This window comes from Pelodiscus sinensis, chromosome 6 (assembly GCF_052426305.1).
Source record: "Pelodiscus sinensis isolate ZL-2025 chromosome 6, ASM5242630v1, whole genome shotgun sequence".
NCBI classification, from domain to species: domain Eukaryota; kingdom Metazoa; phylum Chordata; order Testudines; family Trionychidae; genus Pelodiscus; species Pelodiscus sinensis.
In genome coordinates this window covers 80,241,933-80,269,026 of record NC_143057.1, presented here as the reverse complement: position 1 = coordinate 80,269,026, position 27,094 = coordinate 80,241,933, and the positions used below count along the sequence as shown (strand labels likewise).

General features: G+C 41.2%; 1 protein-coding gene across 3 annotated transcripts in view; it reads left to right on the top strand.

Moving 5' to 3' along the window:
* Positions 1-27,094, top strand: part of XRCC4 (X-ray repair cross complementing 4) — a 271,873-nt gene that overhangs the window by 173,151 nt on the left and 71,628 nt on the right. For all 3 annotated transcript variants that reach the window (XM_006124336.5, XM_075932197.2, XM_075932196.2), the window contains one exon: positions 10,400-10,544. In XM_006124336.5, the coding sequence (XP_006124398.3) occupies positions 10,400-10,544 (145 nt within the window). The remainder of the gene's footprint in view (positions 1-10,399; positions 10,545-27,094) is intronic.

Here is a 27,094-nt window from a genome sequence, read left to right as displayed (position 1 = left end):
GGCAGAGGAGCATAGCTGGCATTTGATGGCATATATCACATTAGGGGATGTGCAGTTGTATGAACCCTTGATATTGTGGCTTATGTGGTTAGGACCTGTGATGGTGTTGCTTGTGTAGATGTGTAGACAGAGTTGGCAGTGAGGTTTGTCGCAGGGGCTGGTTCCTGGCTGAATGTGTCTGAGGTACAGTGTGTGGCTGCTGGTAAGTATACATTGCAGCTCTATAAACTGTAACTCTCTTGTCCAGCAACATCTGTGGTCTGGAAAGGCCACGGATGCTCCAGGATCATATTGTTCTGACACGGTGGGATAGGAGAATGAGAGCCAGTGTTTGCATCAATTAGGCCAGGCTACTCAACTTTGGAAGCCCTGGGGGCCACAATGATACTCAAAGCACATGTAGAGGGCCACAACTTAAGTGTGGTTGCATTTACATGCAAATATATATGCAAATAGCTTCTTTCACACTGACAGGCATGAATATAAAGCAGTTCCCACAATGCCCTGGTGCTCCTGGCACTTCCTCCCTGGGGGCTAGAAATGCCGACCCCCTGTACGTGTCTGTTGCAGCCATCCCATCTGCTTGCATCTTTCAGTGCTCACTGTGCCTGAGAGACACCTCGCCATTGTGGAGCATGTTCCCAGTGGAGGCCATGTTCAAAGAATCCCAGCTGTGGGCAGTGTATTGAGTCCCGTGTAAACCCAAACCATCCCGTGGGCAGCAAGTAAATGGGCCGCATGTTGAGTAGCCCTGAACTAGGCTGCAGGTGTGGGGGCAGTCAGGAATCCTGGGGGAGGGTCAGGGTAAAGGGGGCCAGCAATGGAGCCAGAAATGAGCTCTCCTAGAAAAATCCCTCATCCAGGACCAGTCAGGTCCCTAATGTTCTGAACCAGGGAGATCCAACCAGTATTTGCTTCACATTGAGGGTTAGGATTGGCCTGTCTCTTAAAGTCTGTAAGGGTATGTCTACACTACCACCCTAGTTCGAACTAGGGTGGTAATGTAGGCAACCGGAGTTGCAAATGAAGCCCGGGATTTGAATTTCCCGGGCTTCATTTGCATATAACTGGGCGCCGCCATTTTTAAATGTCCGCTAGTGCGGACTCTTAAAAATGGCGGCGCCCGGCGAGATGCAAATGAAGCCCGGGAAATTCAAATCCCGGGCTTGTAGCCAGACAGGAACCCCCCCTTGTAACATCCATTTTTGCTTGCCTGGAGCATCCAGGGCACACAGAGCAGAAGGCCCAGGTTGTGTGACCGTGAATGGCTGTAAACAGAGATACGCCAATTGCTGACCAAGAGGCTGCCAAGGAGTGCCCTTGACTGAAACCCATATTGATACGAACACACATCCATCCGCGGGGGGAGGAATCTCTCGCCCAGTAAAAAATGTCTAGTACTCACAATTTAGTTATCTCTCTTGCAAGCGTAAATTAACTTGAAACTTGCTTGTAAGAACTGGTGCCACAAAACGGACCAGGACAATTCCTTCATCTTAGATAAGAAAGAGGATACGGGCCCCCAGGGGTATAAAGATAGGTCCAGCAGCGCATTTTCTCTGAGTGTCAATCTACCATCTATCTGCTGGTCGGGTTAGGTGTTTGATCTCCCGAGGTTCCAGAGGGGACGCCCACCTCGTATTCGTCTTTCCTAGGAATTGAGAGACCGGCCCTGGCTTGACACGCTGGAGTCAAGAGGCACAGAAAGGGGTAAAAATTGTACCTGGATGTAGTCCTTTGCTTAAGTATATATATACATAGTGTTAGAGCTCTTTAAAGATTAAGCTGTCACTTGGTACCATTATTTCTATTTTCTATCTTTACCTTTTTCCTGTGATCATTTTTAAGACCTATATCTATCTAATCTATCTAATCTATCTAATCTATCTAATCTATCTTATCTATCTAATCTATCTAATCTATCTATCTATCTATCTATCTTTGCTAGCATTTAAGAAATAGAACAATAGCCATTGTAACCATATGATTTATAAGCTTCTTTAATAAACCTGTAACTGTTTAAGCTTTAACCTGACTCCTTCAGTTGCTGTAATAGAACCAAGCACAATTTAAAAGAACTTCAGCCGGTCGTAAAGGGACAGACATAGGGAGAGCTTGGGCGTTTGGATCTGTGTCACTCCCAGGTGACAAGATTAGTTGGGGCACCTTTTCAGCCTTTCCTAGGCTGCCCGCTGCGAAGGAACTTTGTGTTCTAGCAGCTAAAATCTAAGGTGTAATAAGCTCTTCCTATATAACGGGGCGTCTGTTGGCCTGCTGGCCACCCTCTGCGATGGGACCCCGGTCCTAGCAGTAAAGACACGGATGTTAAACCTTTTCTTGGAAGCATACACACACACACTGCCCTAACCGTCCGCTGACAGGGCTTCATTTGCAGCTCCGGTTGCCTACATTACCACCCTAGTTCGAACTAGGGTGGTAGTGTAGACATACCCTAAGAGTGAGGGATCATTTTCCAGGATAGATTGTAGATTGTCAATGGTGTGCTGGAGAGGTTTAAGCTGGGGGCTGTAGGTGATGACCAGCGGTGTTCTGTTATTTTCCTTGTTAGGCCTGTCTAGTAGTTTACTTCTGAGCATTTATCTGTCTCTGTCAATCTGTTGCCTCATTTCCCCAGGTAGGTATTTAAGTTTCAAGGATTTGATAAAATCTCGTCGGCGTTTGTCTCTGTGGGATTGGAGCAAATCTGGTTATACCTTAGGGCTTGGCCATAGACAGGGGATCGTGTAATATGTCCTGGATGGAAGCTAGAGTCATGTAGGTAAGAATAGTGAACAAAAGGGGTCTGGTGTACGGTTGTGACCATCATTTGTTTGTACTGTAGTGTCAAAGAAGTGGATCTCTTGTGTGGACTGGTCAAGGCTGAGATTGATAGTGGGATGAAAATTGTTGAAATCTCTGTGGAATTCTTCAAGGGACTCCTTCCCGTGGGTCCATATGATGATGTCATCAATGTGGTGTAAGTAGAAGAAAGGTATTAGGGGACAGGAGCTGGGGAAACGTTCTAGGTCAGCCATAAAAATGTTGGAATATTGTGGGGCCATGCAGTGCTGCTGAGTTGAAGGTATCAGTTATCCCCAATTGGAAACAGCTGTGGGTGAGGACAAAGTCACATAGCTCAGTTTATCTGGCAAGAATGCCAGATAATTTTAAGCACCCAATGGAGGCAGATGTACACCTGAATGATAGCTATATAAATAAACACGGAGGAAAAATTATATGAACACATTTTAACAAAATTTCTATCTTACCCTGAGGTTATTTCCCTCCCCTTCAGTTGAAGGCAGTGGCCTGCTGGGCTGTTTTAATTATAATAAAATGTTTGTACATCTCTAAAAGGAGTTGTTTAAGAAAGGTGAACTCAGAAAAAGACTTTGCCTATGCAAGCTTAAGAGGTTACTAATTGTGTCTCAGCACACATTAGTAATGATACCATGGTTATATAGTCTACTACTGTGTAAATGTAAACTTCCTTACCAAACTGGGTACAATTTATAGTTTTGTACAGATGGAATCTAAACTTTTTGCTACAGCTATTTTAACGTGTGTCTTAGTAAACTATTTCTATGGAGATATTACTTACAAAAATAAATGTTAATAATGAACTGACACAGAATTTATAACACAGTGGTTTCAAACCTCGTTTAGACCCCAGGGATTACAATAATGTACATCCATGTTTATACAAAGACTAAAATGTCAGAGCATGTGCAAGAGGAATAGAGTGTGGTTCTTACTATTTTCCTAAAATTAAAATAGTAATTTCTTTCTGCTACTTTCACTGGGGAATTTCCATGAGCCATAAATATATGTTTTATTTTGAGACCACTGAATGATTTTAATGGATTTATTGGTCATGAGAAGTATTAGACTGATGGCATTGCTGGCTGAAGTGCTTATATTTGCAGAACAGCTATAGTAGACTTTCCTAAATTGCCTTGCTAAAACCCCCATAGTCCTAATTCAAAGGAACTACCTATAACAGTGAGACAGAGATTTCCATATGCTTTCATTGAATAGCCTCCCCACTGAGAATGTCAACAAAGGTGTCAGTGATTATCAACTATAGTAGTCCATTAGGGACTGAACCGAGACTACAAACCAGTATCTGTCCTATAGCTATTTAAATAGTAGTATACTATAGTCAGGCATTAATGTAAGGAGGAATTCAGCTCCTTTTCACTTACAAAACACATAGGGAGAACTCTCCCTGCTAACTCTCCCTGCTAGCTTCCACTCCTTCCACAATAAAGGTGAGAGCTCTCTGCCCTTTTCAGTGTGCTTTAACCACTGCCTATACTGTATTGATAACAGAACCAGATGGGCTGTCATTCATGATTGCTGGGTAAATCATCTAATTAATGTTTGTTAATTTAAATATGCTACATGTTTTCAACTTTTTTTTATCTTGACGTTACTGACCATCTTGTACTTCCTTGCAATATCACATGTATTCATTACAGCTGACTGATTTTTTATTGAGCCTTCTGCTCTTAGATTTTGTGACCATTGCACCCATGTAGTTCATAGAACTATTGATTAGGCCTTTGCCTTTCTCTGGCCCACACATCATGCCCCACTCTCTTGTGGTATTTGAATCCATGTCACAGAGAACTTGCCAAATCCTTGCTGTGCAGCCTTTGTGCTTCCTAGCCCACTCACACAATAGAATGGCAGTGGTTTCCTTTCATTTTGTCTCTCAAACCAGAGAGAGTTCTGCAGGATTTCACCTTAAATTCTGTTCTACAGTGTCCTTTTTTATCTGTGAACTGTCAGCCTTGACTACAAAAACAGCACAATAATAGCTCTCTGACAAAGGGATAAAATAAGAGTGCAAGGGTTAATATTTGATAAGATTTTATAACGCTTGATCTATATTTTTCTGGTCTCTAATCCATTGTGTCACTTGCAGCAACTGACATGTCAGTTACAACTTGCATATCGGGAATGCCATTTTTTTTTCTTGTTTCTTTTCTTCCCACCCCCTTTTTTTCTTTCTTTTGGAAGCTTCTACAAGCTGTTCTTCTGGGTGAACTGGGCAATTTCCTTCATTAATATTAATCCTTTGTATACTTAAAAATATATCTCTTAGCAAAATGCAATAAAAAAATGTTTAAGACTAAAATGCTCAAACAACCGATTAATTGCATTGCACTGAATACTAGAGGGAAACTTTTGAGTTTGAGAAATCTGCAGAAAACTAGACCAAGTCCAGCTGTGCCACAAACTTTTCTCAAGGACAAACAGATATGAATCTGCTTGCACTTTGCTTGGCCCATAGCCAAAAAAACATGATTTCATATACCTAAATGTAATTAATTTCTGAGCAGCTGTAGCATGCACGATGAAGACGTGTGGTTGTTGATTCTTTGAGCTTCAAAACATACTCCAGCTTTTCAGTTAGTGGTTTGAACCTGAAGCTGTTCAAATTCTGGCTTAAAACATAACAGTGTAATATCAGATATAAGGAAGCATATTTTTGCTTATTATGAGATATTTCTATGCCATCTGTATTGGAAACATTTTTCCTTGTGTCATGAAATTGAATCTTCTCAGAAGAATTTCTGCTCTTTGTATGATGTTCAGATTAATTGATTAGGTGAAAATTTCCTCCTCTTGGCTTTAGCATGTCATTCAAATCAAATTTTCTTTTAATGAGATCAGATTAAATGTCTGAGCCGATTGCTAACAGATTATTGCATCTGCACTTAATTTCAGATTGACAGTAGACTGTAGTACTTGTAATCGAATGCAATGGGTGCCATTTTCTGTTCATTTTACTCACATAAGATTCAGCAAGACTGTTGTGTAAGGTTAAGCAGGATTTGCTTGTAAATATTCAGCAACATTTAGCATGGATTCATGTTTACTGTTCACTGTTATGCATTACACAGATGTAATAAACACAGAGGTGCACGGTGTCCAAAGTTTATTGCAGAATCCATACACAAAGCTATGGTACCCATCATGATGCAATAATGGATATGACTAAAAGTGTGATTGTAAACAGTGTGATAGGGGAATAGCAGAGGATGGAATGTAAATGATACGGTAATATGCTTGTCCTGATTCCAATTTACTATATATGCAGGCCTCACTGGTGTGCTGTTTTATTAATTTGTACAAATTGGTAAATAAAGGAGATTGGGAGTAACTGATGGGATTACTATGGTGTTGAATATATTTTTCTGTATACACTATCAGTAAATAGTAGCGATGCTGCTGTTGCTTTATTGCCATTTTACTATTAGGATTAACTTCTATAGCCTTATCATAACGAAGATTTAAGGTGTGATGTCATGTGTTAGCAAACATATCCTAGTTAGCACGTTTTCAAAGTCTAGTACATATTAAAGGCATTGTGTGCCTAGTTTATACAAAACTACTCAAATTAAAGCATGGAGGCATGGCGGAGCATAGATTTTTTTAAGTCAAATGTGTTTAAATACAGTGTTCATTGTCAATACTGGACTTTGAAATGTGTTTGTATGCCAGATTCATGCCCAGACAGGGGCCTGTGACTCTCTTTTAATTAAATAAAATGTCCATTGTTTTCAGCTTATAGTTCCTAATTCATAAAAGACACTTCAGCATTCAGCGTTTAATTTTAATCATGTAAATAATCCTTTTGGTAATAAATAAGACTATTCATTTATTGATTGTAAGTACGTACTTAAGTGCTCTGCTGAATCAGAACCACAGTTTTGAGAGAAATAATGAAAAAAAATTGTACTTATTTCAGTTGCAAGATTAAATTAGCAAAGGGAGTGAAAACCATATTCAGGTTTTCTTCATTTGTGTGTTGTTTTTGTAAAGAAAGGATAGCACTTTTGAGAGGCATAAAAATGTTAAATTAATTGTATCGTTTCATGTAAAAAATCTCCAGTGCTCATTCTCAATCGCATCTTTCATCCATACACAAATGAATTCGGAAAATGAACAGAAGGGTACAGCCGGGGGAAGTTACCTTAACATCACTCTTCTCCGTCACCACCTTGTTATTTGTTGCATTTCAGTTGAAAGGTATGCCGTTCTGGATAGCATTATCTTAAAAATGAAAGAGGATTCAAGTCTTTAGATTTAAAAATATGCATGTTAAATAAAAGTGTGCTGCAGACTGATGAAGACTTACAGAAAAATGTGGGCATGTGAGGTGCGTATATATAATAAAACCCGTGAGGTGAATCTTTGAATACTTTAAACAATCAGCTGCTGGAGTTGAGGGAGGAATTATCTTTTGTAGTTGACCTAGAATGAATGGACAAATATTAAATACAGCCAAAACAAAATAAAATATTTTATTTTGTTCCAATTTTTTCCCAAAAATGTTGAAATGAGCTCAGTGTGATTCGGAGGGCAGGGCTAATGCAGCCCTGACATACATAAGGAATAGAGAAGCAATTTTACTCTGTGTAGGGTATTGATAAGACTGATAATGGAATACTGCATCTGGTTCTGGTGTCCACATTTTAAAAGGATGTTAAAAATGGGTAAAAACTCAGAAAAGGCAGAGGCACAAAAATTATTGGAATGCTGGAGAAAATATGTTCCAGTCAGTGAGAGACCTAAAGAGCTCAAACTCTTTAGCTTGTCAAAAAAAGGACTCAGGCAATTTGATTACTTTTCATGAACACTTTTATGGGGAGAAAATCCTATATATGAAAGGGCTCTTTATCCTAGATGGGAAAGGCATAAGAAGAACCAATGGCTGGCAGCTGAAGCCAGATAAATTCAAATTAGAAACGAAGTACACATTTGTAACAGTGATTAATCATTGGGACCATCTAACAGGGTAAGTGGTAGAGCTCCACTCTTGGTGTCTTCAAATCAAGACTGAATCCTATTCTGGAGGATATGCTTTCACCAAACAAGTTATGCATAGGTCAAATCCAATTTTTTTGGTTCAATAACTAGCTGACAGTCTATAGCCTGTTTGTGGAGGTCAGATTCTATAATGTTATAGTTTGTTGGGCCTTAAACTTTGACTCCTTTTGGAATTTTAGGTGTTTTCTAATATAAATTCTAGGCCAAATCTGATGCCCTGGTTTATGCTTCAGTATTAGAAAACAGTGCATCATATGAAAAAAAGCTGCAAATGAATTCGGTAGCTTTCTGTTCTTTAGCAATTTTACATGACTGTCTCAAACTGCAGCCAATGGAGTTCCTGCATCTTGAGAGAGGCCATTCTGGGGGAATGAAAAGGAGCTTTTTCAGGAGCCTCTGTGTTAAGTTGAGCAGACAGAAGATTGACATTCACTCTTACTCTCTTGGTGTCTTGAATAGGATGCAATTCTTTGCATCAATGAATTGACAAGTAGGTCTGTTTTGAAGCTATCAGCAAGAGATACTGTCTTGGGGCTGTGTATCCCAACTCTCCCTAGCTGTCGGTTTTCTTTGCCTGCACTAGCACATTGAAGGGGCCTTCCTTGCCTCCCCTGATGTTGTCAGTCAAGGATGGGTCTCAAACTCTGACTCTGGGAGAGAGTGGGGTTAGGTTGCTGCATAAAGGCTATATCTACACTTTAGAGTGATGAGTCTTCATGAAAATCCCAGCAGTACCATTGAGCTACTGATGGCTCCTCTCTGCAATGATACATGGGTGAGGAATTGGTGGTATGTGTATGATTGTGCTGTTGAGGTTGTAATACTGTAGGGGAGCCTGGACAGCCCTCCCTTGACCAGAACAAAGTCTGCAGTGCTAGGCCTTGTTCCGGCCTTGACCAAAGTATGGATGTCTAACAAGCCACCTTAGGTCTGACTTGAGCCTGGGCACACACGTATGCACGCATGCAGGCCAGGCCAGAAAGGGTGGGGAAAGTCAGGAGTGCTTGCCCAATTATGCAGAACTTGTACAGGACAGTGAGACTAGGCCAAAGAGAGCAGAAACAACCAGGTACTAATACATCCCATTTTTTGATAAGAGAAAAATTCTAGAGACAGCCAGAAAAACTATTAATGAAGCGCTTTTGCAATATTTTGGCATTGCAAAATGTATCTTAGGTATTGGCATAATAGATATTTTACACAAAATGTAGTTGATTAGTAGATCAACCAAGTCTCGCTTTGCTATAAATATAGGGGTAGAAGATCTAATCAGTGGGAGGGATTGAGTAAGGTGTCCCCACTACCTTACTCATTGCAACAAGAAGGTGAACCAGTTCCTACTGCCCGATGCATTGTGGATGCCTCTGCGCATGGGGAAAGAAAGAGGCCATGACCTCCCGTCTGACAATCGTAAGGGTAACAGAATTGGAACTGTGTGAGAGTGAGAGTGAGAGAGGAATAAGTATATGTATATTCATATTCTTATAAGTGAGTAGCTTGTGTATTGTCCTAGGGAAAGGTAGTGTTATACTGTCTGTGCTAACTATCCCATGTATTGAAATAGATCTGTGTAACCTTGCACTGCTTTCCTTTACTTTTCTGTGTACAATAAAGTTAACAAGAGTTCATCTGAGGTGTTTTTACTGGCTCCTCTCGTATCTAAAAACTGAACCACATGACAAATACCTGTTTCTTTAAAAGACACTATTATGCATGTTTCTCATAGTGCCTTGCTGTAGTATTTACAGCTCCCTAATTCTTCACCTTTGGAGATGGATGGCATGTAACCCATACTCAGTACTGGTCATTGCACATCATACTCTGTGGAGTAGAAGTGCTGGTGTCTGAAAATTCCAGTCAGTTCCTTCTTGACCATGGTCAGGAAAGGAGCTGCTCTCAAAAGTTTAGCCTAGGAGCTAACTAATCTTCAGCATCCCCCTGTGAGCTAGATGTGTATTATCCCATTTTATGGATGGGGATACTGAGACACAGGTAAGTTAAATATCTTGCCTGATGCCACACAGCAAGAAAATGGTAAAGCTAGGGTTAGAATGCATGAAACTTGTCTCCTAGGCTACGGCTACACTGCAGGTATTTGTTGGCAGAGAGTATGCTAATGAAGAGCTAATGAAGATCCTGTATACCTCCTTTTTTGAGGCAAAAGGGGTATTTTTGAACAAAAGTGGGGTTTTTGCACAAAACAGACCTGTCTACACTGCTTGTTTTTGCGCAAAAACCTCTTGCGCAAAAAGCATCGGCAGAGATACGCAAATGACAGCACAACAAATGCTAATGAGCGCTTCATTAGCATACTCTGCCAACAAATACCTGCAGTGTAGACGTACCTCCAGTCCTTTGCTAACATCTTGGTAAGTAACTGGCATTTGTATAATCTGCCGTGTAAGTTATTGTATGGCTCCCATTAACACTGGAACTAAGCACATGCCGCCAGCAATGGAAGAGTCACAGAAAAATGTAGAACTGGAAAATTATTTTATCACATTGCTTTCTGGGGCATTTTCTCAACCTTGGCTCTTTTTTCTTTTCACTTTGACAGTTAGCTCAAGGAAGGATTCCTTTCTCAGCAGTCCAGATGTTACTGATGTTGCACCAAGTAGAAAACGGAGACAAAGAATACAAAAACCTACTGGGGTGGAACCTAAGCTAGCTACATATGAGACCCAGCTTCCAGCAAAGGAAAAGTAAGTCATAACTAATGACATAACATCTCTCTGTGTCTGTCTCTCACTCTGAGTGATAGTTTCCATTTCCTACTTGCATTTTTGCACAGCATTGTAAGACCACAAATACCTGATTTCTGTTGTCTTGCACTTTGTGCAGACATTTGCACCTATGAAAAATGTGTGTAAAATTACTGCCAGTCTGATTTGGTATTTTTTTTATACCCACATCGCACAAGGGGAAATGAGACAAGGAATAAGGCGGTTGAGAATCAATCTCCAGGACTTATTCATTCATTTTAATATTCAGAGTCAGACTTGCAGAGAGCAAGAAAGAAAGGCATTCACTTGGTTAAGCAAACAGTATAAGCCTACTACTTAATCTATGAATTACCATATTTCCATCAGAGCAAAAAAAAGTATTAGCAATAAGCATTGAATTAAGGCGGGGGGCATGACGAATTAAGGTGGCAGACTGATACCACAGGAATCAGTAGCGTTAATCTGTATTTATAGTATCATATGTTTAGGAGGGATGGATGCACTAGATGAGACAAGAACCAGCAGTAACTACAGCATTTTTTCAAATGATCCAACATTTTTCAAATATTTTTAAAGCCATTGTTTGTTTACGTGTGTGGATTCGTTCTCTCTCCCCTCTCCCCCCATAGGCTCCTATTAGGAAAATGTCTTGGCATGATGTAGGCATTTCCTGCCTATTTTTACCATGTAATTGGCAGATTTTTGCAAGAGTCATCACTGGTGCTTCTCACTTTCAGCTCTGTCTCATATAATAAACAGGCAAGGTTCACAGGTCTTCTCTATTGATAGCAAGAAATTGAGGTAACTAGTAGTGATTCTGAAGCAATGCAAAATTAAAATTAATATAATTGTAATAACCAAAAATAGTTTATAACTCATAGTGATCTTTCTTAACTGTCTAAACAGATATGGAAACAAATATATTACAAAGACATTTCCTGTTACATTTAAATCCCCCAGAAAATATACAGCCTTGCTGTAGAGAGCTGCAGAATGATGCCAACAAGTTTGTTTAATTTTAGAATCATGTTTAATTAGAGAAAAATATAATTTTCAACGGCCATATTGACCAAAGCCAAATTCTGCTGTTCTTCTCTTTTGAAGTTCTGAGCACACAGGTTGATAATTTTGATGGTATGTAGATATGGTAGTCAAAGTTGGTGTGACATTGTAACTGGTTGTTTGCCTGAAACATCCTGCCTTGCTGGCATTGATCCTACTAGGAATGGTTGAAGTAGTTCTAGCCACTCCATAAGGCAGGTGATTGGATATAAAGAATGCCTTTTCAATACCTGCAGACATTTCCAGAAACATATCCAGGGCAAGACTATAGGTATTCTTACCGACAACATCGCCACTGTGTATTATGTCAATCGCCAGGGTGGAACACATTCTCTGTCCCTTTGTACAGAAGCAGTCCAGCTCTGGAATTGGTGTATTCGAAACGATATCACCTTATTAGTGTAAGCCAGGTAGGCCTCCCGGAGGGGTTCCACTGCCTCCGGGTCAGAGGGCAGCAACTCCGCTTCACTGCACAGCCACTTAAAATAATCCCCAAGTAAATAGTTCCACGACCCAGCCTTTCTTCAGGTCGGGGCGAGAGGCAAATAGTCCACCTCAGTTTTAACAGTTACAAAGCCCCGGCCCTGGGCAGGGCAGGCAGAAAACAGAGTCAGCTCAGGAGGCCCTGGCCCTCAGTCAGGGTGGGGCAACAAATACGCAGTTTAGCAGTTTAATGGACGGGGCAACAAACAAACAACCACAAGTTAAGTACGCCCGGGACCTGTCTCAGGCAGGGGCCATAAACCATTAATTAGGAGGGCCCTGACCCTGGTTCAGGGTGGGCCATCAAGTAAAAAAAAAAAAAAAAAAAAAAAAAAACACTGGGAAAATATTCTGTTGAAGGGGGAAAAAAAAGGGGGCGGGGAGAGACCAAAGTTGCTGAGCAAAAAAAGGACTCCAAGGACCTATTAGAGGGAGTTGGAGGCCAGAGCCAGGTCTCGGCCTCCCAGTCAGGGAGCTCTATGTAGGTCTCTGGTTTCTCCAGAGGCTGGGCCCAGACTGAGCTCTCAGCCTGGCTACTTATAGTCTGAGCCCCGACCCCTGACTTTTGGTCAGGTGATGGGGAGGGGCTAAGCTGTGCCCAAAATGGCTCCCGAAGGGGTTCCTCTGCCTCTGGGTCAGTGAGTGGCCACTCCACCCCACTACAAATATCATCGTTCTTATCTGACACCAACAACCTCATGGCAGACTCTCTGAGCAGGCATTTTGCACCTAACAATGAATGGGAGATCTGCACAGATGTACTACATCATCTATTCTGCTGTTGGGGCTTTCCCTGCATAGATCTCTTTGCCACGCACCAAAATGTGAAGTGCAACCGCTACTGCTCCAGAGCGGGTATAGGGCAGGGGTCTCTGGAGGACGCCTTCCTCCTGCACTGGGGAGACCCGCTTCTTTACGCTTTCCCTCACATCATCCTCATATCTAGGGTCTTGACAAAAATCAAGATGGACGAAGCCACAGTGATTGTTATAGCCCCCACCTGGGCAAGGCAATTGTGGTTCCCATTCCTACACAGGATGTCCCTGAGGACGCAATATGTCTTGCCCAACCTGCTGGACTTGTTAGTGCAGGATCAGGGACGTCTCCTTCATCCGTAGCCACACACCCTATACCTCGCCACCTGGTTCCTGACTGGTTCAACCAATCGGAGCATGCATGCTCAGACCAGGTAAAGACGTCCTCCTACATAGCATGAGAGACACTACTTGCAGGACCTATCTGTTCAAGTTTCGCAGGTTCGCATCATGATGTTCTTCTAACGGGGTCATCCCCGAGATGTCACGTATGCACTGAATAGACGACTACATTCTGCACCTTAGCCGTGATGGCCTTTCTATTCCATCCTTCAAGGTACACCTAGTGGCAATTACCGCTTTCCATCACTCAGTAGAGGGCACGTCGGTTTTTGTGCACCCAGCAATGAAAAGATTCATCAAGGGTCTTATGAACTTGAACCTGTTGCGTAGACCTCCACCACCAGTGTGGAACTTAGACTTAGTCCTCGATACCCTTACCCAACCTCCCTTTGAGCCCTTGGTCACCACATTTCTTAAGTTACTGACATTTAAAGTGGTTTTTCTCCTGGCTATAACTTCAGCCTGCAGAGTAAGTGAGCTAGCGACACTGATGTCAACACCACCTTACACTCTTTTAACCAAAGAACAGGTGATACTTAGGCCTCACCCAGCCTTTATTCCGAAAGTATGTTCAGCATTCCACCTCAATGAGACAGTTATGCTCTCTTCATTCTACCCAGTTCCCCGTGTTTTGCCACGGGAGGCCAGGTTATATATGTTGGATATTTGGCGTGCGCTCACCTTTTACATAGAAAGGACCAAAGACAGGAGGAAAACAAACTGTTTATTGTTCTCTATAACAGACTGCACTAAGGGTGAACCGCTTTTCTCCCAATGTGTTGCCAAACTCATCATAACCTGTATTATGATGTGTTACTTTATCCGCAACAAGCCTCTGCCAGCACAGCGTTCCTTATGGGGGTCCTGCTTCAAGATATACGCCGTGCAGCCACATGGTCGGCCAATGCCACTTTCATGAAGCATTATGCAGTCTTGAAAAGTAGTGGTCTGAGGAAGAGAATATCTAGGTTTTGGGCTGAATAGTCCTGAGGGGAAGAACACTAGGAAAGCCAAGCCTGTGGAGAAGGTTTGTGATGATTGGTATGTTATTTATTTGTATTTTCTTTGTTTAATAAATACAAATGTCTGACAGGGAAGAATTTGGAATGTTCATATTGTGCTACACATCTGGTCTTTGATTTCCATGAATCTGTGCGAGTAGTTTGCTTGGCTATTGTGTGATGAGTAATGTTCCAGTTCATACCTTACCAGCACCTGCCTGTCAGTTCTTTATTGTTTCTTACAATCACAGTTGTATGTAGCTCAGGAATATTGGACACCCAGTACCTGCATGTCGAGGAGTAACTTTAGTTCGAATCAAGGGGTTTGATTCGAACTAACGCATCCCGGAGTGCACTTCCTGGTTCAAATCAGCTGTTGAGCGGAATAACGCGTGGGCGAGATTATGCTAATGAAGCACGGGATATTTAAATCCCCACTTCATTATCAATTTCGGTTGGCTACATTTGCATCCCTAGCTTGAACTAGGAAGCAAGTGTAGACGTATCCTCAGTGGGATAGCTAAGTTAGTTTGTGACTTTAAAAATGAGTAGTCTACTGGCACTTTAAGACTAATAAAAATATTTATAGTATCATGAACTTTTGTGGGCAAAGTCCACTTCATCAGATGAGCTGAAGAGGAATAACAGAAACCCAGAATTTTATAACAGAAAAAAGGTACCTGTCAATTATAAGACCAGTGCTAATGAGACCAATTAAGTGGGAGATGTCCCATACTTAGCTTTTGATGTAAAACTGAGGTGTTATAAAGCCAGGTAAGGCTGGCTTTATAATGCAACATCCAGTTAATGTCTTCGTTCAAACCAGGAAAACAGTGTGAAATTTGTAGATGAATGTCAATTCTGCACTTTTTCTTTGTAATTGGCTGGTGAAATTCCTTGGAAGAAGAATGGCTACTTCTAAATCCATGATTGACTGGCCAGGCAAGTTAAAATGTTTCCATACAGGTTTATGTGCATTACGATTTCTGATTTGGGTCCATTTATCCTTTATTCCTGAGACTGTCCAGCTTGTATTTATGTGTAGACAGAGTTGGCAATGGGGTTTGTTGCAGGGGTAGGTTCCTGGGTTAGTGTATCTGAGGTATGATGTGTGGCTTCTGCTAAGTATTTGTTTCAGTTTGGGGGCTGTCTGTAGATAAGACTTGGCTTGGTTAGAACCACCACAGTAGGTATGCAGCTTCCTTTTATCCTAACTTAAAACATGGTAAAGGATTGTGCTAGGACAATAGGATGTGCCTGGAATTTGATTGTTTTTCATAAAATGGAAAGGGAGGGGCTGGTAAGAGGGAGAAGTATACTGCAGAATGACTACAGGGGGGAGCATGTGGCCAAAGATGGGGACCGGGACAGCTATAACCCCATTGGGATTGCAGGGGGACAGAATAATGACAGATATGTCCTCTATATTTCAGAAAGTTTGTCTGTCTGCCCGCTGCAGCCTCAGCAACCATGGAGAGGTGCTTCTCACCTGGCCACAAGTGGCTGTGGTGAGAGAAGGCCGGGGTTGTCCTCTCTCCCTGGGGCAGCCTGCATACTGATCCCCTCATCTCCAGCCCCACCCCAGAACGCTGATTTAAATGAAGAAAAACAAAATTTAAATTAAGTACCCCAGCAACATCAAGTAAACCTTCTAGTATACTAATAATCTTCAGTACTTAGGCTATTCTGAGGAGAGAGTACAGCCCCAGTCCTCGTTCACTGCAGTCGGTTTGGACAGGGTTCAGAGCCCCTCTCCATGTCTGCTGCAGGTCCAGTGGGCATAGCCAAGGAAGGAGTGCATGTTCCCCGGCTAGGGCAAGTCTGGGTCCATCTACTCCTTGTGCTCCCCACCCAGAGTGAGGAATGCAGCAAATGGTGCACTTTCCCTCCCCCCGCATACCCTGATGATGGGGAACAGCCAGCAATGTTCCCATACGAATCAGGGTGGTGGTGGTTGAGCTTCAGCGCCTGGGAGTGGGAGGCTCGGGGCTGGGATAGTCCCAGATCGGGGGAGGGTACACCTCAAGCTAGCCCCTTTTACCTGCCTGGTGATTCTGTCTCCTTTCTATATGATTTTATGAAAAACAATCCCATTCCAGGCACCTCCCATTGTCTTGGAAAAATCAAACTCTACTTTTTTTTTTGTGTGTGACATGCCTGCCATTAGCATGATAGCTATACATGATGATAATATTTCCATGTGCTTTATTTTTAACCCAAAGTGAGTATCACAAACCCTTGGTGATCGCCTTTTGTGCTAGATTATGCATTGGAACTGAAAATGAGCAGTTGTTGTTTTAAAATCATGTAGCCCGGTAAGTATGTTTCTACGTTGCCTTTATATTTAATGAGATACAATAACAAAATTGTGATAATATAATTTCCAGTCAGTTGAGAAATTTTGTCTTGCTATCACTGCTGATTAGTTCTGATTTCTTTGAACTTCATTTTGCGTCTTCATAAGGTTGCTGACTGAAAGTTCAGAGAGTTTGCTTGGGTATTAATTGTATTTCTCTTCTGTGTGTGTCAATTGTAAATGTGAAAGCCTACATTTGATATCATCCGGTTTCTCAATATAATTCATTATGTTTGATCTTTTATCCATTGTTGTTAACTTTCTGCATCCATTTGTAATTTGTACTCCCAACTGCTTTGATCATGAATGGTGATAAGCACCTTTTGAGGCTTCATTTTGAGCTCATGATTCTTGGCATCAAATCTTTATTTCAGACTCTGCCATAAGAATGTTTTATTTCGTCCATAAAACATGGTTTAAAAAATAACTGCCTCCAGGTTTCATCATCTTTTGGAGATATACCATTATAAACATGGAAGATGTTCAGGTTTGGGGAGGATAACATAACAGTAGGAGAGCAAATGTTTGGCATAGAGACTGTGATGTCATCCTCAAATGTGTGAGTTACTCCTAATTTCACAAACCAGAAAGATTTTGGAACTGTGTTACATAGGTAAATGTTTTAACTTGTTTTCCCATCCATCCCAGCCCCTCAGCGTTCCTAGTAAACTAAAACATATTTAGTGATCTCTTCCATTTGCAAGTTTTGATGATTGTATCAATGCATGTTTTGTGTTCTTCAGTCTATTAATGAGTAGATTCATGCCACAGTACGTACTTTGTATTGCCTTTTAATATTCCTAATATAGGCCATTTGGTCCAGGAAAGATCCCAAATAAAAATAAAAAACACATGTTGAGTAACTGAGTAAGTGAAAAGATAAAAGGATATTTGTGATTCTACATATATTATTAATCAGAAAGGCAGGGGGATTTTTCATTCCAGCTCCTCTGCTCAATCCATCATTTTTCTTTCTTTACATATTAAGAAGCAAATAAAAACAGATAAAAAGAGTTGATTTTGGATCTTCTTTATTCATATCAAAACCTTTTTATTACAGTGACTTCAGACTGAGCAATGAAATAGGCCTTCGATATTGTGTTAAATGGATGCAGAAATTTAAAAATATTTTCTGAATTAAAACTTTGGAAACATAGCATGGTATTTTTCATCTCAGTTTTTATGAACCTATACTAAGACTTTATCTTAATTCTTTTTGTAAAGAAATATTTGGTTGCACAATAATAAATTTAAGTGAATTTTAATATGTTTGATAAGAATGTCTTATTTGGTCTTCATGGAAACTCCTAAGAAAATTTTGAAATTTTATTAAATATAAGGAAATTTCTCCAGTCACCAAACAATTTACATTACTAGAGGAATTGACCCCTGCAAACCGCGAGTTGAGCCCTGTGTAAACCCAAACTGCATCGCGGGCTGCAAACAAACGGGTCGCATGTTGAGTAGCCCTGCCTTGGGGTATGTCTACACTTGCACCCTAGTTCAAACTAGGGATGAAAATGCAGGCATTCGAAATAGTCAATGAGGTGGGGATTTAAATATCCTGTGCTTCATTAGCATGATCTCACCGGTGTGCTAGTTCAAATCACAGCTGATTAGAACCAGGAAGTGTGCACTGGGACATATTAGTTCGAACCAAATCCCTTGGTTCAAACTAATGTTACTTCTCAAAAAATGAGGTTTGGTTTGAACTGACACGTCCCAGCGCGCACTTCCTGGTTCAAATCCTCTGTGATTCAAACTAGTGCATGGGTTAGAGCATTCTAATGAAGCACGGGATATTTAAATCCCCACTTCACTGACTATTTCGAATGCCTGCATTTGCATCCGTAGTTGGAACTAAGGTGCAAGTGTAGACATACCCCTAGGGTACATCTAGACTACATGGCTCCGTCGACGGAGCCATGTAGATTTATTTGTTCGGCAAAGGGAAATGAAGCCACGATTTAAATAATCGCAGCTTCATTTAAATTTAAATGGCTGCCCCGCTCTGCCGATCAGCTGTTTGTCGGCAGATCAGGGCAGTCTGGACGCTCCCCTGTCGACATGAAAGCCATTTATCAACCTCCCCGGTAAACCTCATCCTACGAGGCATAATGGGGAGGTCGATAAAGGACTTTCAGATCGGTGCAGGAGTGTCCAGACTAGCTCGCTGAGCAGACAAATCAGCTGTTTGTCTGCTCAGCGAGTTTGTCGGCTCAGCGCAGCAGCCATTTAAATTTAAATGAATCCGTGATTATTTAAATCGCGGCTTCATTTCCCTCTGCCGATCAGCCTAATCTACATGGCTCCATCGATGGAGCCATGTAGTTTAGATACACCCTTAGAGACTAACGAAAAGTGTAGATGGTTAATGTACAGTTTAGCCAAGCAATTAAGTTACGCTATTAAGGAAAACTGAAAGTGTGTTATAAACGTCATTAAACTGCAAGAAAATAGTGCTGGGTATGGAAATGGAATCTGCAACAGTTGAGATGAATTTTGTGGCACAAGATTCACATAAATATTCAATATAATGTGCTGCATTAGTTCTTTAACTTAAATAAGTATTGTACTTACATTTCATTGTGATATTTGAACCTGTTTTTTCACTTGTGAGCCTAGTCATTCTGGGAGGCAAGTGAAGTGATAGCAACAATTTTTCTCCACATTCAGTCCATGTCTACACTAGAGAGGTTACTACGGCATAGCTGTACCTAAGCAGCTACACTGCTGTAAGATACCGTGTATAGTCAATCTATACCAATAGAAGAAAGCTCTCCCTTTCATATAATTAAACTGTCTCCTACAAGTGGCAATAGCTATGTTGCTTGAAGGGATGACTTTTTCATGTATCCCTCTTCTCCTTCCGAGTGGTATAAGTTATCCTGAAAAAGATTGTGTAGTCATACCCTGAGTCTGTTCCTACTCTCAGGACTGGCATTAGGATGTGGCAAACCAAGCAATTGCTCACAGGGCACCCTGTGAAGCTACATTGCTTGAGCGTTAGCTTGAATATTGGATTTTGAAAGATGTTTTGATGGGGGCATTGTTCGGTGTAGCAATGGAGATACATCTACAGGTTTTGCTTGTTATTCTTGTAGTGCCTGTTGCCATCTTGCGTTGGTGGGTCTGACCTGTGGGGTACTTGCTTCTGATGAAGAGCATGGCAAGATTGGGGGATTGTTGGGGGCCCAAAGAGGAGATTCAGGAAAGATTTCCTTCAGCGTGTGATCTCCATTAAATATGGGTTATAAATGTTTGATAATACCTTATATTGCAAGTAGTAATGCCATCATGTCAGATGTTGATGTAAAACGAGGTGACATCCATGGTGGAAGGCATGGTGCTGTGAGGGAGGTTAACCTTGCAGAATTTCTGGAGGAAATCAATTGTGTCCTGGACAAAACCGGTTCTTTGTGTGGAGAATGGTTTGAGGATGGATTCTCTGAGTCCTGATATTCCTCTAGTAAGACTTCCATGGTTAGCTATCATAGATTTCCACCACAATTTCAAGAACTGCCAACCATCCTTCAGAATTTCTCTAGAACACTCTTTGTGCCAGATTCAACAGAGTGGAACCCTACCAACAATTATAAACAAGAAATCACCAGATCACCACACTTATCTTCACAGCCTAGGCACCTAACTCAGGCTTTGTTAATTGCAGTGTATTCCCACTCTTTTCTGGGCTCCTTAAAAATAGGTCTTCCAACAGTCAGTGTTACAGTGCCTGAGTCCTTTTTCTGAATCTAATCCAAAGAAACTTACTTACTTTATCACAGAATGAGTCAGTCAGGTACAGGAATCCTGTTTCTTGATTAAATGTTAACTGTGTTTTTGAAAGCATCATAAAGTGGAATATGATATTTTATATAATCTGTACTGTAACAATCTGATCCAAAAGAAAATGTCAAGGAATGTTGTCATAAAAATAAAATGCGGGGTTCTACAGAGATTAGCTCTAGGTCTAGTTCTGTTAAATATTTTCTTCGATGATTTAGATAATGTCAGAGAGAGTACACTTACAAAGTCTGTGAATGATACCAAGCTGGGAGGAGTTGCAAGTGCTTTGGAGCAGGGGTTTTCAAAATTTGGGTCGTGGCTTGGTAAGCTGCTAGCTGGCAGCGAGATGCTTTGTTTTCCTGAGCATCTGCAAGCATGGCCATTTGCAGATCTCAGTGGTTGTGGTTTACCATTCATGGCCAATGGGAGCTGCAGGAAGTGGTAGCCCAACCCACACCACTTCCTGCAGTTCCCATTGACCAGGAAAGGCATACCACAGCCACTGGGAGCTATGAGTGGCTGCGCCTGGGAATGAACAGATAAACAAAATGTCTTGTGGGGCCAGCTAGTAACTTATCCTTACACATTGCAATCAAAAGTTTTAAAACTGCTGCTTTGGAGGATAGGATTATAATTTAAAATGATCTGAACAAACTGGAGAAATGATCTGAGGAAAACAGGATGAAGTAAGGATGCAAAGTACTCCACATAGAAAGGAACAATCAGTTTCACACACACAAAATGGGAAGTGACTGTCTAGGAAGGAGTAATACAGAAAGAGATCTAGGGGTCATAGTGTGCCACAAGCTAAATATAAGCCAATAGTGTAACACTATTGCAAAAAAGTAAACATCTTTCTGGGATCCTTTAACAAAAGTGTTGTAAATTTTAAAAAATAGAAGCAATTCTTCAGCTCTTCCCTGTTGATTAGGCCTCAACTGGAGTATTGTGTCCGATTCTGGGTGCCACATTTCAGGAAAGATGTGGAAAAATTGGAAAAAGTTTGAAGAGCAACAAAAATGATAAAAGGTCTAGAAAATATGATCTATGAGGAAAGTTTGGGTTTGTTTAGTTTGGAAAAGAGATGACTCAGAGAAGGGACATAACAATTTTCAAGTACGTAAAAGGTTGTTATAAGAAGGAGGGAGAAAAATTATTCTCCTTAACCTCTGATGATAGAACAAGAAGCAATAGATTTAAAGTGTAGAAAGGTGGGGTTAGGTTGCACATTAGGAAAAATTTCCTAAGTGTCAGGTAGTTAAACCGTGGAATAAATTGCCTAGGAAGGCGGTGGAATCTCCATCGTTGGAAATTGTTAAAAAGCTGGCTATCCAAACAAGTGTCAGGGGTTTAGATGGTGATTGGTTCTGCCATGAGTGCAGGGGATGGGACTACATGACTTCTCCAGGACCCTTTCAGGCCTTTGATTTTATAAGAAGCCTGATTTGCAAACATGGAGCCCATTTCTGATTCATTGGCAGTACTTTCCTGATTAAAGCTAGTCATGCAAGTAATTGTTTGTGATGTCAGGCATATGGGGTTTTTTTCATGGTAATTAAAAACTGGCCTTTCACACCATATTTTCATGTATCTTTCAAAAGAGTTTTAAATCTTGACTATGCAAGTATCATTTTGTGTTCTACGTTTGTTTAAAAGGTTGCTTAAAATATTCTCAGTGGCTAGACAGCCTTTCTGATATTCCATTGCTCCTTTAAAACACTGAGAGCCTGTGGTGTTTTAGGAATCCTCTTGGGACTGTCTCTCTTCATTTATTTAATTTATAGCTTGTGGCTCACATTTTTAAAGTTCTAACACAAGGTTTATTTAAAATGTGGTTTGCCAGCACCAGTGATTATAGTAGCAAAAGCACAGATTTATCTTGGAATTCAACTTTCTCAGAGGGCATGCAGACATCAGTATTACTGTCTCTCATATGAAGCAATACTTTCCAATAAAAGTGTGGCCACGTGAAATTAGATTCTTGTCTAAACGATACCATAACCTATTGTGACCCAATGAGAATATAAAGTTTATATCACAGTCACTCTTTAAAAAAATATTATTTTCTTTTGAAAGTACATGTTAATATGTCAGTTTTTAATACTTTAAATGTATTTATTTAATACAATTAGAAAAAGAACTTGTACAGTTCTGTATATAGTGACAAAGAGCTACAGTTACTGGTTTCTCACACAAGGTTCTCACTGTAACATCTGTAAATCAGAGTGATAAAATGATACCTACCAATTAAACCTATAAAATGGAGTTTTTAGAAAGCTGTTGAAAATTAATTGATTTAGAGTTGAACATCAGCAGGTTAGAAAATTTCCAGAGGTGGTCAAGGAGATTCATATAACATAAGACTCAACCCAACTGTTTGTTCAAAACTTAACCCATAGAACCAGAGATGACCTGTACCTGCTGATAGTGGAGGGAGGGCTGCCAGCTTCAGTACTGCTATTGGGCATGCTCAGTACTAGCCAAGCAGCAAATGGGGGGGGGGGAGAGGACATGACCACACATCTCCCCCACCCATGTATTGCCTCTCCTCTGACCCTTCTGAGTTTCGTCTGTATTGGTCACTTAATAAAATGTTTCCTGCTAATTTTAAGGAAAGCAGAATTGAAAAAATACTAACTATCCAGCAACTTTTGCCAGGAACCAGACATTTCTAATTCCATAGTGTGAATGCTGTTTTGAAAGCCAAACATTAAAAGTTTTAGCATAACCCTTTTATGACCCAATGGGAATGTGGTTAAATAGCATGCGTCTTCTGAACCTGGCTTGTGCATTTCTTTGCAGTTGAATGCAAGCTAATGAAAAATGGCAGGTGTACTCATCCACATGTTGTTTCACTTATAGGTGAACAAAGAAGAAGCAGGGTCATAAGAAAAAATAGCAGATCATGTTTTAGCTGCCTGGTGTCATCCCAGCCCTCATACTTGTACAAAATCTAAAGTGGCCTTGCACATAACTGCAGTGAGTTGAGCAGAAATAGAGTTATGGGATAACTCAGAGGACTTGGCCCATTTTGGCACCTTGGCTTTCCACTTAGCTGTAGTCTCTTACCTCGCCAATGACAGACTGCTGCATCACTTTATAGACAATTAAGAGGGGATTGTCACTCTGGAATCCATGAGCAATGGGGCACTGTATGGCCAGGATCCCTTACACAAAAGGTGTAAAGATGATGGACTTCTCTACAGCACCATTTGTCCTCTGTTGCCCTAGTCTCAGGGATCCACAAGCAAGGGAAGTTGAAGGGCCGGGGACATATTTTGGAGAGAATATGCAACATCTCCCTCACCTTTCAGGCTATATTGATTCCTGAGCAAAGGCTCTATGTGCTGTGTTTTTGCTGCACATCATACCCAATTCTGTGGCCCTTCAGATGGCTGGTAATGCAATGTGAGTAAGATGGACAAAGTTGTGTTTATAACTTTTTTTGATGGAATGTGTATAGTATAGATATTGGGATTATAATTATAACAGATCTGGTAAGCTATGTATCCGAAAAGGTTAATTCGTGGTGGATTTCACTGGGGGTTGGTAGCTGTTGTATAGTAGTAAGAAAAATTCTTTACAGTATTTCCTTCTGCCCTCTGCTTTAGGAAATTTGTGTAATTTCCTTGTCTTTGCAACAGGATTTACATATTGCTATAAAGTGTGTATTTGTATTCTAGCTCTCCAGTAAGCAGGGAGCGGAGCATGTGTGTGTGTGTGAGATTTAAATCATAGCACTATGTGTTAATTTCTTCAGGACATGGTCATCCCTGCAGGTTTATTTTAATGTGGCAGGTGGAAGGACTGCCCTTAAGGATAAATTAAAGTAAGAAAGAGGAAATACCTTGTACAATTGAACTAACCTGTGCTACAGTATAGAGAAAAAATGGCAATATTTTCAGTCTTATTTGGGGACAAAGAGTGTGTATGAATGAATTCTTATTAAAAACAAACAAGCCCATATTAATAATCTTCTGTACATCCTAACACTTGTATATAGTAGGAAGTGTGTGCTTTTTTTAAATAAAGGTTTCTATAAAATGCTCTTGACAACAGCCGTCAATTAAACCTACATTTTCTAAAACAGCTACTCAAGCAGAATTCTTTTCACATTGCTCTTAATAGGATGAAACAGGCAATGTAGGTGCCTATGATTTTCATTATGTACTTTGGCAGGAGATTAGCGTAGGTTGACAGAAAGCCTATACTACCATGCTCCAGTGGCTCAGCCCTGATACTGAAGATAGGCAGAATGCAGGAATTTGATACTAAAGCTTTGATATATTAATGAGATGGAGATGTTCAAACTGCTTTAAAAATAGGTTTTGATTGATCAGTCTATGTGTAAAGTTTAATCCAGCTTTAGTGAAGTCCAATTATTTTACTGTCATTCTAACCTAAAAATTACCAATTTTATATAGACTTCTGAGAGTGTTTTGGAACAAACCTCTTATCTCATGGAAAGTGTTGCAGGAAAAATACTTTGAACTGTAGAATTTTTAAAAATGGTTAGCTTACAGATAGCTAAAAATGTTTCTGTTTGGCTTTTTCACCTGGTCAGTTCCTATGATGCTGTACTAAGGCTATTGCACCAAAGTATTTACCTTTTCAGTCATATCTGCATTGATGATGTATTTATTTCTGTGGTTTTCAATAACCATCAAAAACTCCTATGCAAACAATGTTGTAAGTCCCCTAACAACTAAATTCACGTTGGAAAATGATGCACTATTCTTGAACAACGAGGCTTTAATCACTCCATCTGGGAAATGTCTAGTTTTTACTGGCACCAAGTGTATCAGAACCAACATATTTCACATGGGAAAAATCCTGGCTAGTAAAGGAAAATATTGGTCATCTAAAGATGCAGTATCTAGACATCCAGGACATTAAAAAAGGGTTAGTCATTTAAATGGGTGTGATAAAGGAGACTCAGTTAGGAGTGACTTGCATTATAGTGTAATACTATGCAAGTGAAACACGACTGGCCCAATTATCTGCTGAGATTCCTTTTCTGTTATCAAAGCAAGTCGTTTTTTATTGTTTTTCATTAAAGAATAAATAATAGCTGATCAGAGTCTAAGGTGAGAGCTCATTGAGGAACCCATGTCAATAAAGATATAGATAGTATGTTGGGAGTGGGAAGGAAGACACATTAATGGACTTAAAAATCAGGGTGTTATAGTTGTAATCATTCTCAAGCATTCAATGTTTACCCTGGGTAAGATTATTTTATCTTTTTATTTATTTATTTAATGTCTGTCACTTCAGTAAGATGCAATAGAAGTGTAATAATTTTATCATAAAACAGAGTGGGAAGATGTATACTAAGCAGTATTACTATAAGATTGTCTGCATATATTACGAAATTACTCAGTGATTCCTCTGTAATGTTACTGTGTGCATCTCTCTGCATCCTAGGGAATAGCTGTGCCCAAGGAAGAGTAACTCCCTTGGATAACACACGTGAAAATTTATCTTATATCCTCCCCGTGGAGGGTTCCACCAGAGATAGTGAGCTTTAGGTTTCTGCCAAGAATCTTGGTAGGAAGCTTCCCAGTAGGGACAGCCTGGCAGGTGTGATAAATCATTAGACATGCCAGGTGCCTTTGTCTGTCCCTCTCCCCAGCTAGATCGGCTCATTTTCTGGTCTGCGCTTCCTGGCTAAAAGGCCTCTGGGCAGAGAGTAGGTTTTGATTGGCTTCTGCTGGTGGGAGCCCCATGTAAGTAGGTGTTATGTTACTGGCATCTTGCAGCATGGGATCTTCTGGTTTGAAAAAAAAAAATAGAGAACAATAGTACCAGCTACGTTGCATATGTACATGTGTGTACAGAGGGATTTAGATGTACACACGTATTGCCCTGCACCTTATGTAGTCATTTACATTTGTGTAATGTGTGTAGGGATGCCAGATGGCTGAAAGAAAAATACCGAACACTCCCCACCCCCCAAGAAAAAAAACACTGGGGAAAAATTTTGTTGAAGGAAAAAAAAAAGGGGGAGGGGAAAAGCTGCTGAGCAAAAAAACACACACAGACACACATACACAACCTCCGAAAACCTGGATCACTGCTAGCGGTTACTAGGTAATCATTTAAAAAAAGGAAAAAAAAAAAAAAAAGAACACGCTTCATTGCGGGGGGGGAGGCAGGGGGCCGGCCAGGAAGGGAGTGGTGCTGGCCGAGAAGGGGGGGGGGGGTCTGAAAACAGCTAACGCGGGGGGCAGCAACAGGGCTGGCTGGGGGAAATGGGGGGGGCAATGGGAAGCAGGGCAGCTCGTGGGGGGGAGGGCGGGTGGAACGGGGTTGGCCGTGGGATATCGGGGGAAGGGGAAACCAGCCGGAAGGGGGTAGGGCTGGCCGGGAGTAAGGGGGGGCGGGAAGCAGAGCTGGTGGGGGGTGGGCCGGTGCAGCGGCACTGGCTGGGAGGAAGGGGGAGCAGGAAGCAGAGCTGTTGGGGAAGGTGCAGCAGTGGGGGGGAGGGCAGGGAGAGGTACAGTGGCACTGGCCAGGTGAGACAAGGAAGAGAACGGGCCGGTGGGAAGCAGAGCTGGGGGAGGGATGCAGGGGGGCTGGCCAGGGAAGATCAGAAGGAGAAGTGGGGGAGAACCGGCTGGGAAGAAGGGGGGGGGCAAATTGGCCGGCAGGGAGCGGGACTGCTCTGGGCACTTGCTGCCTGTC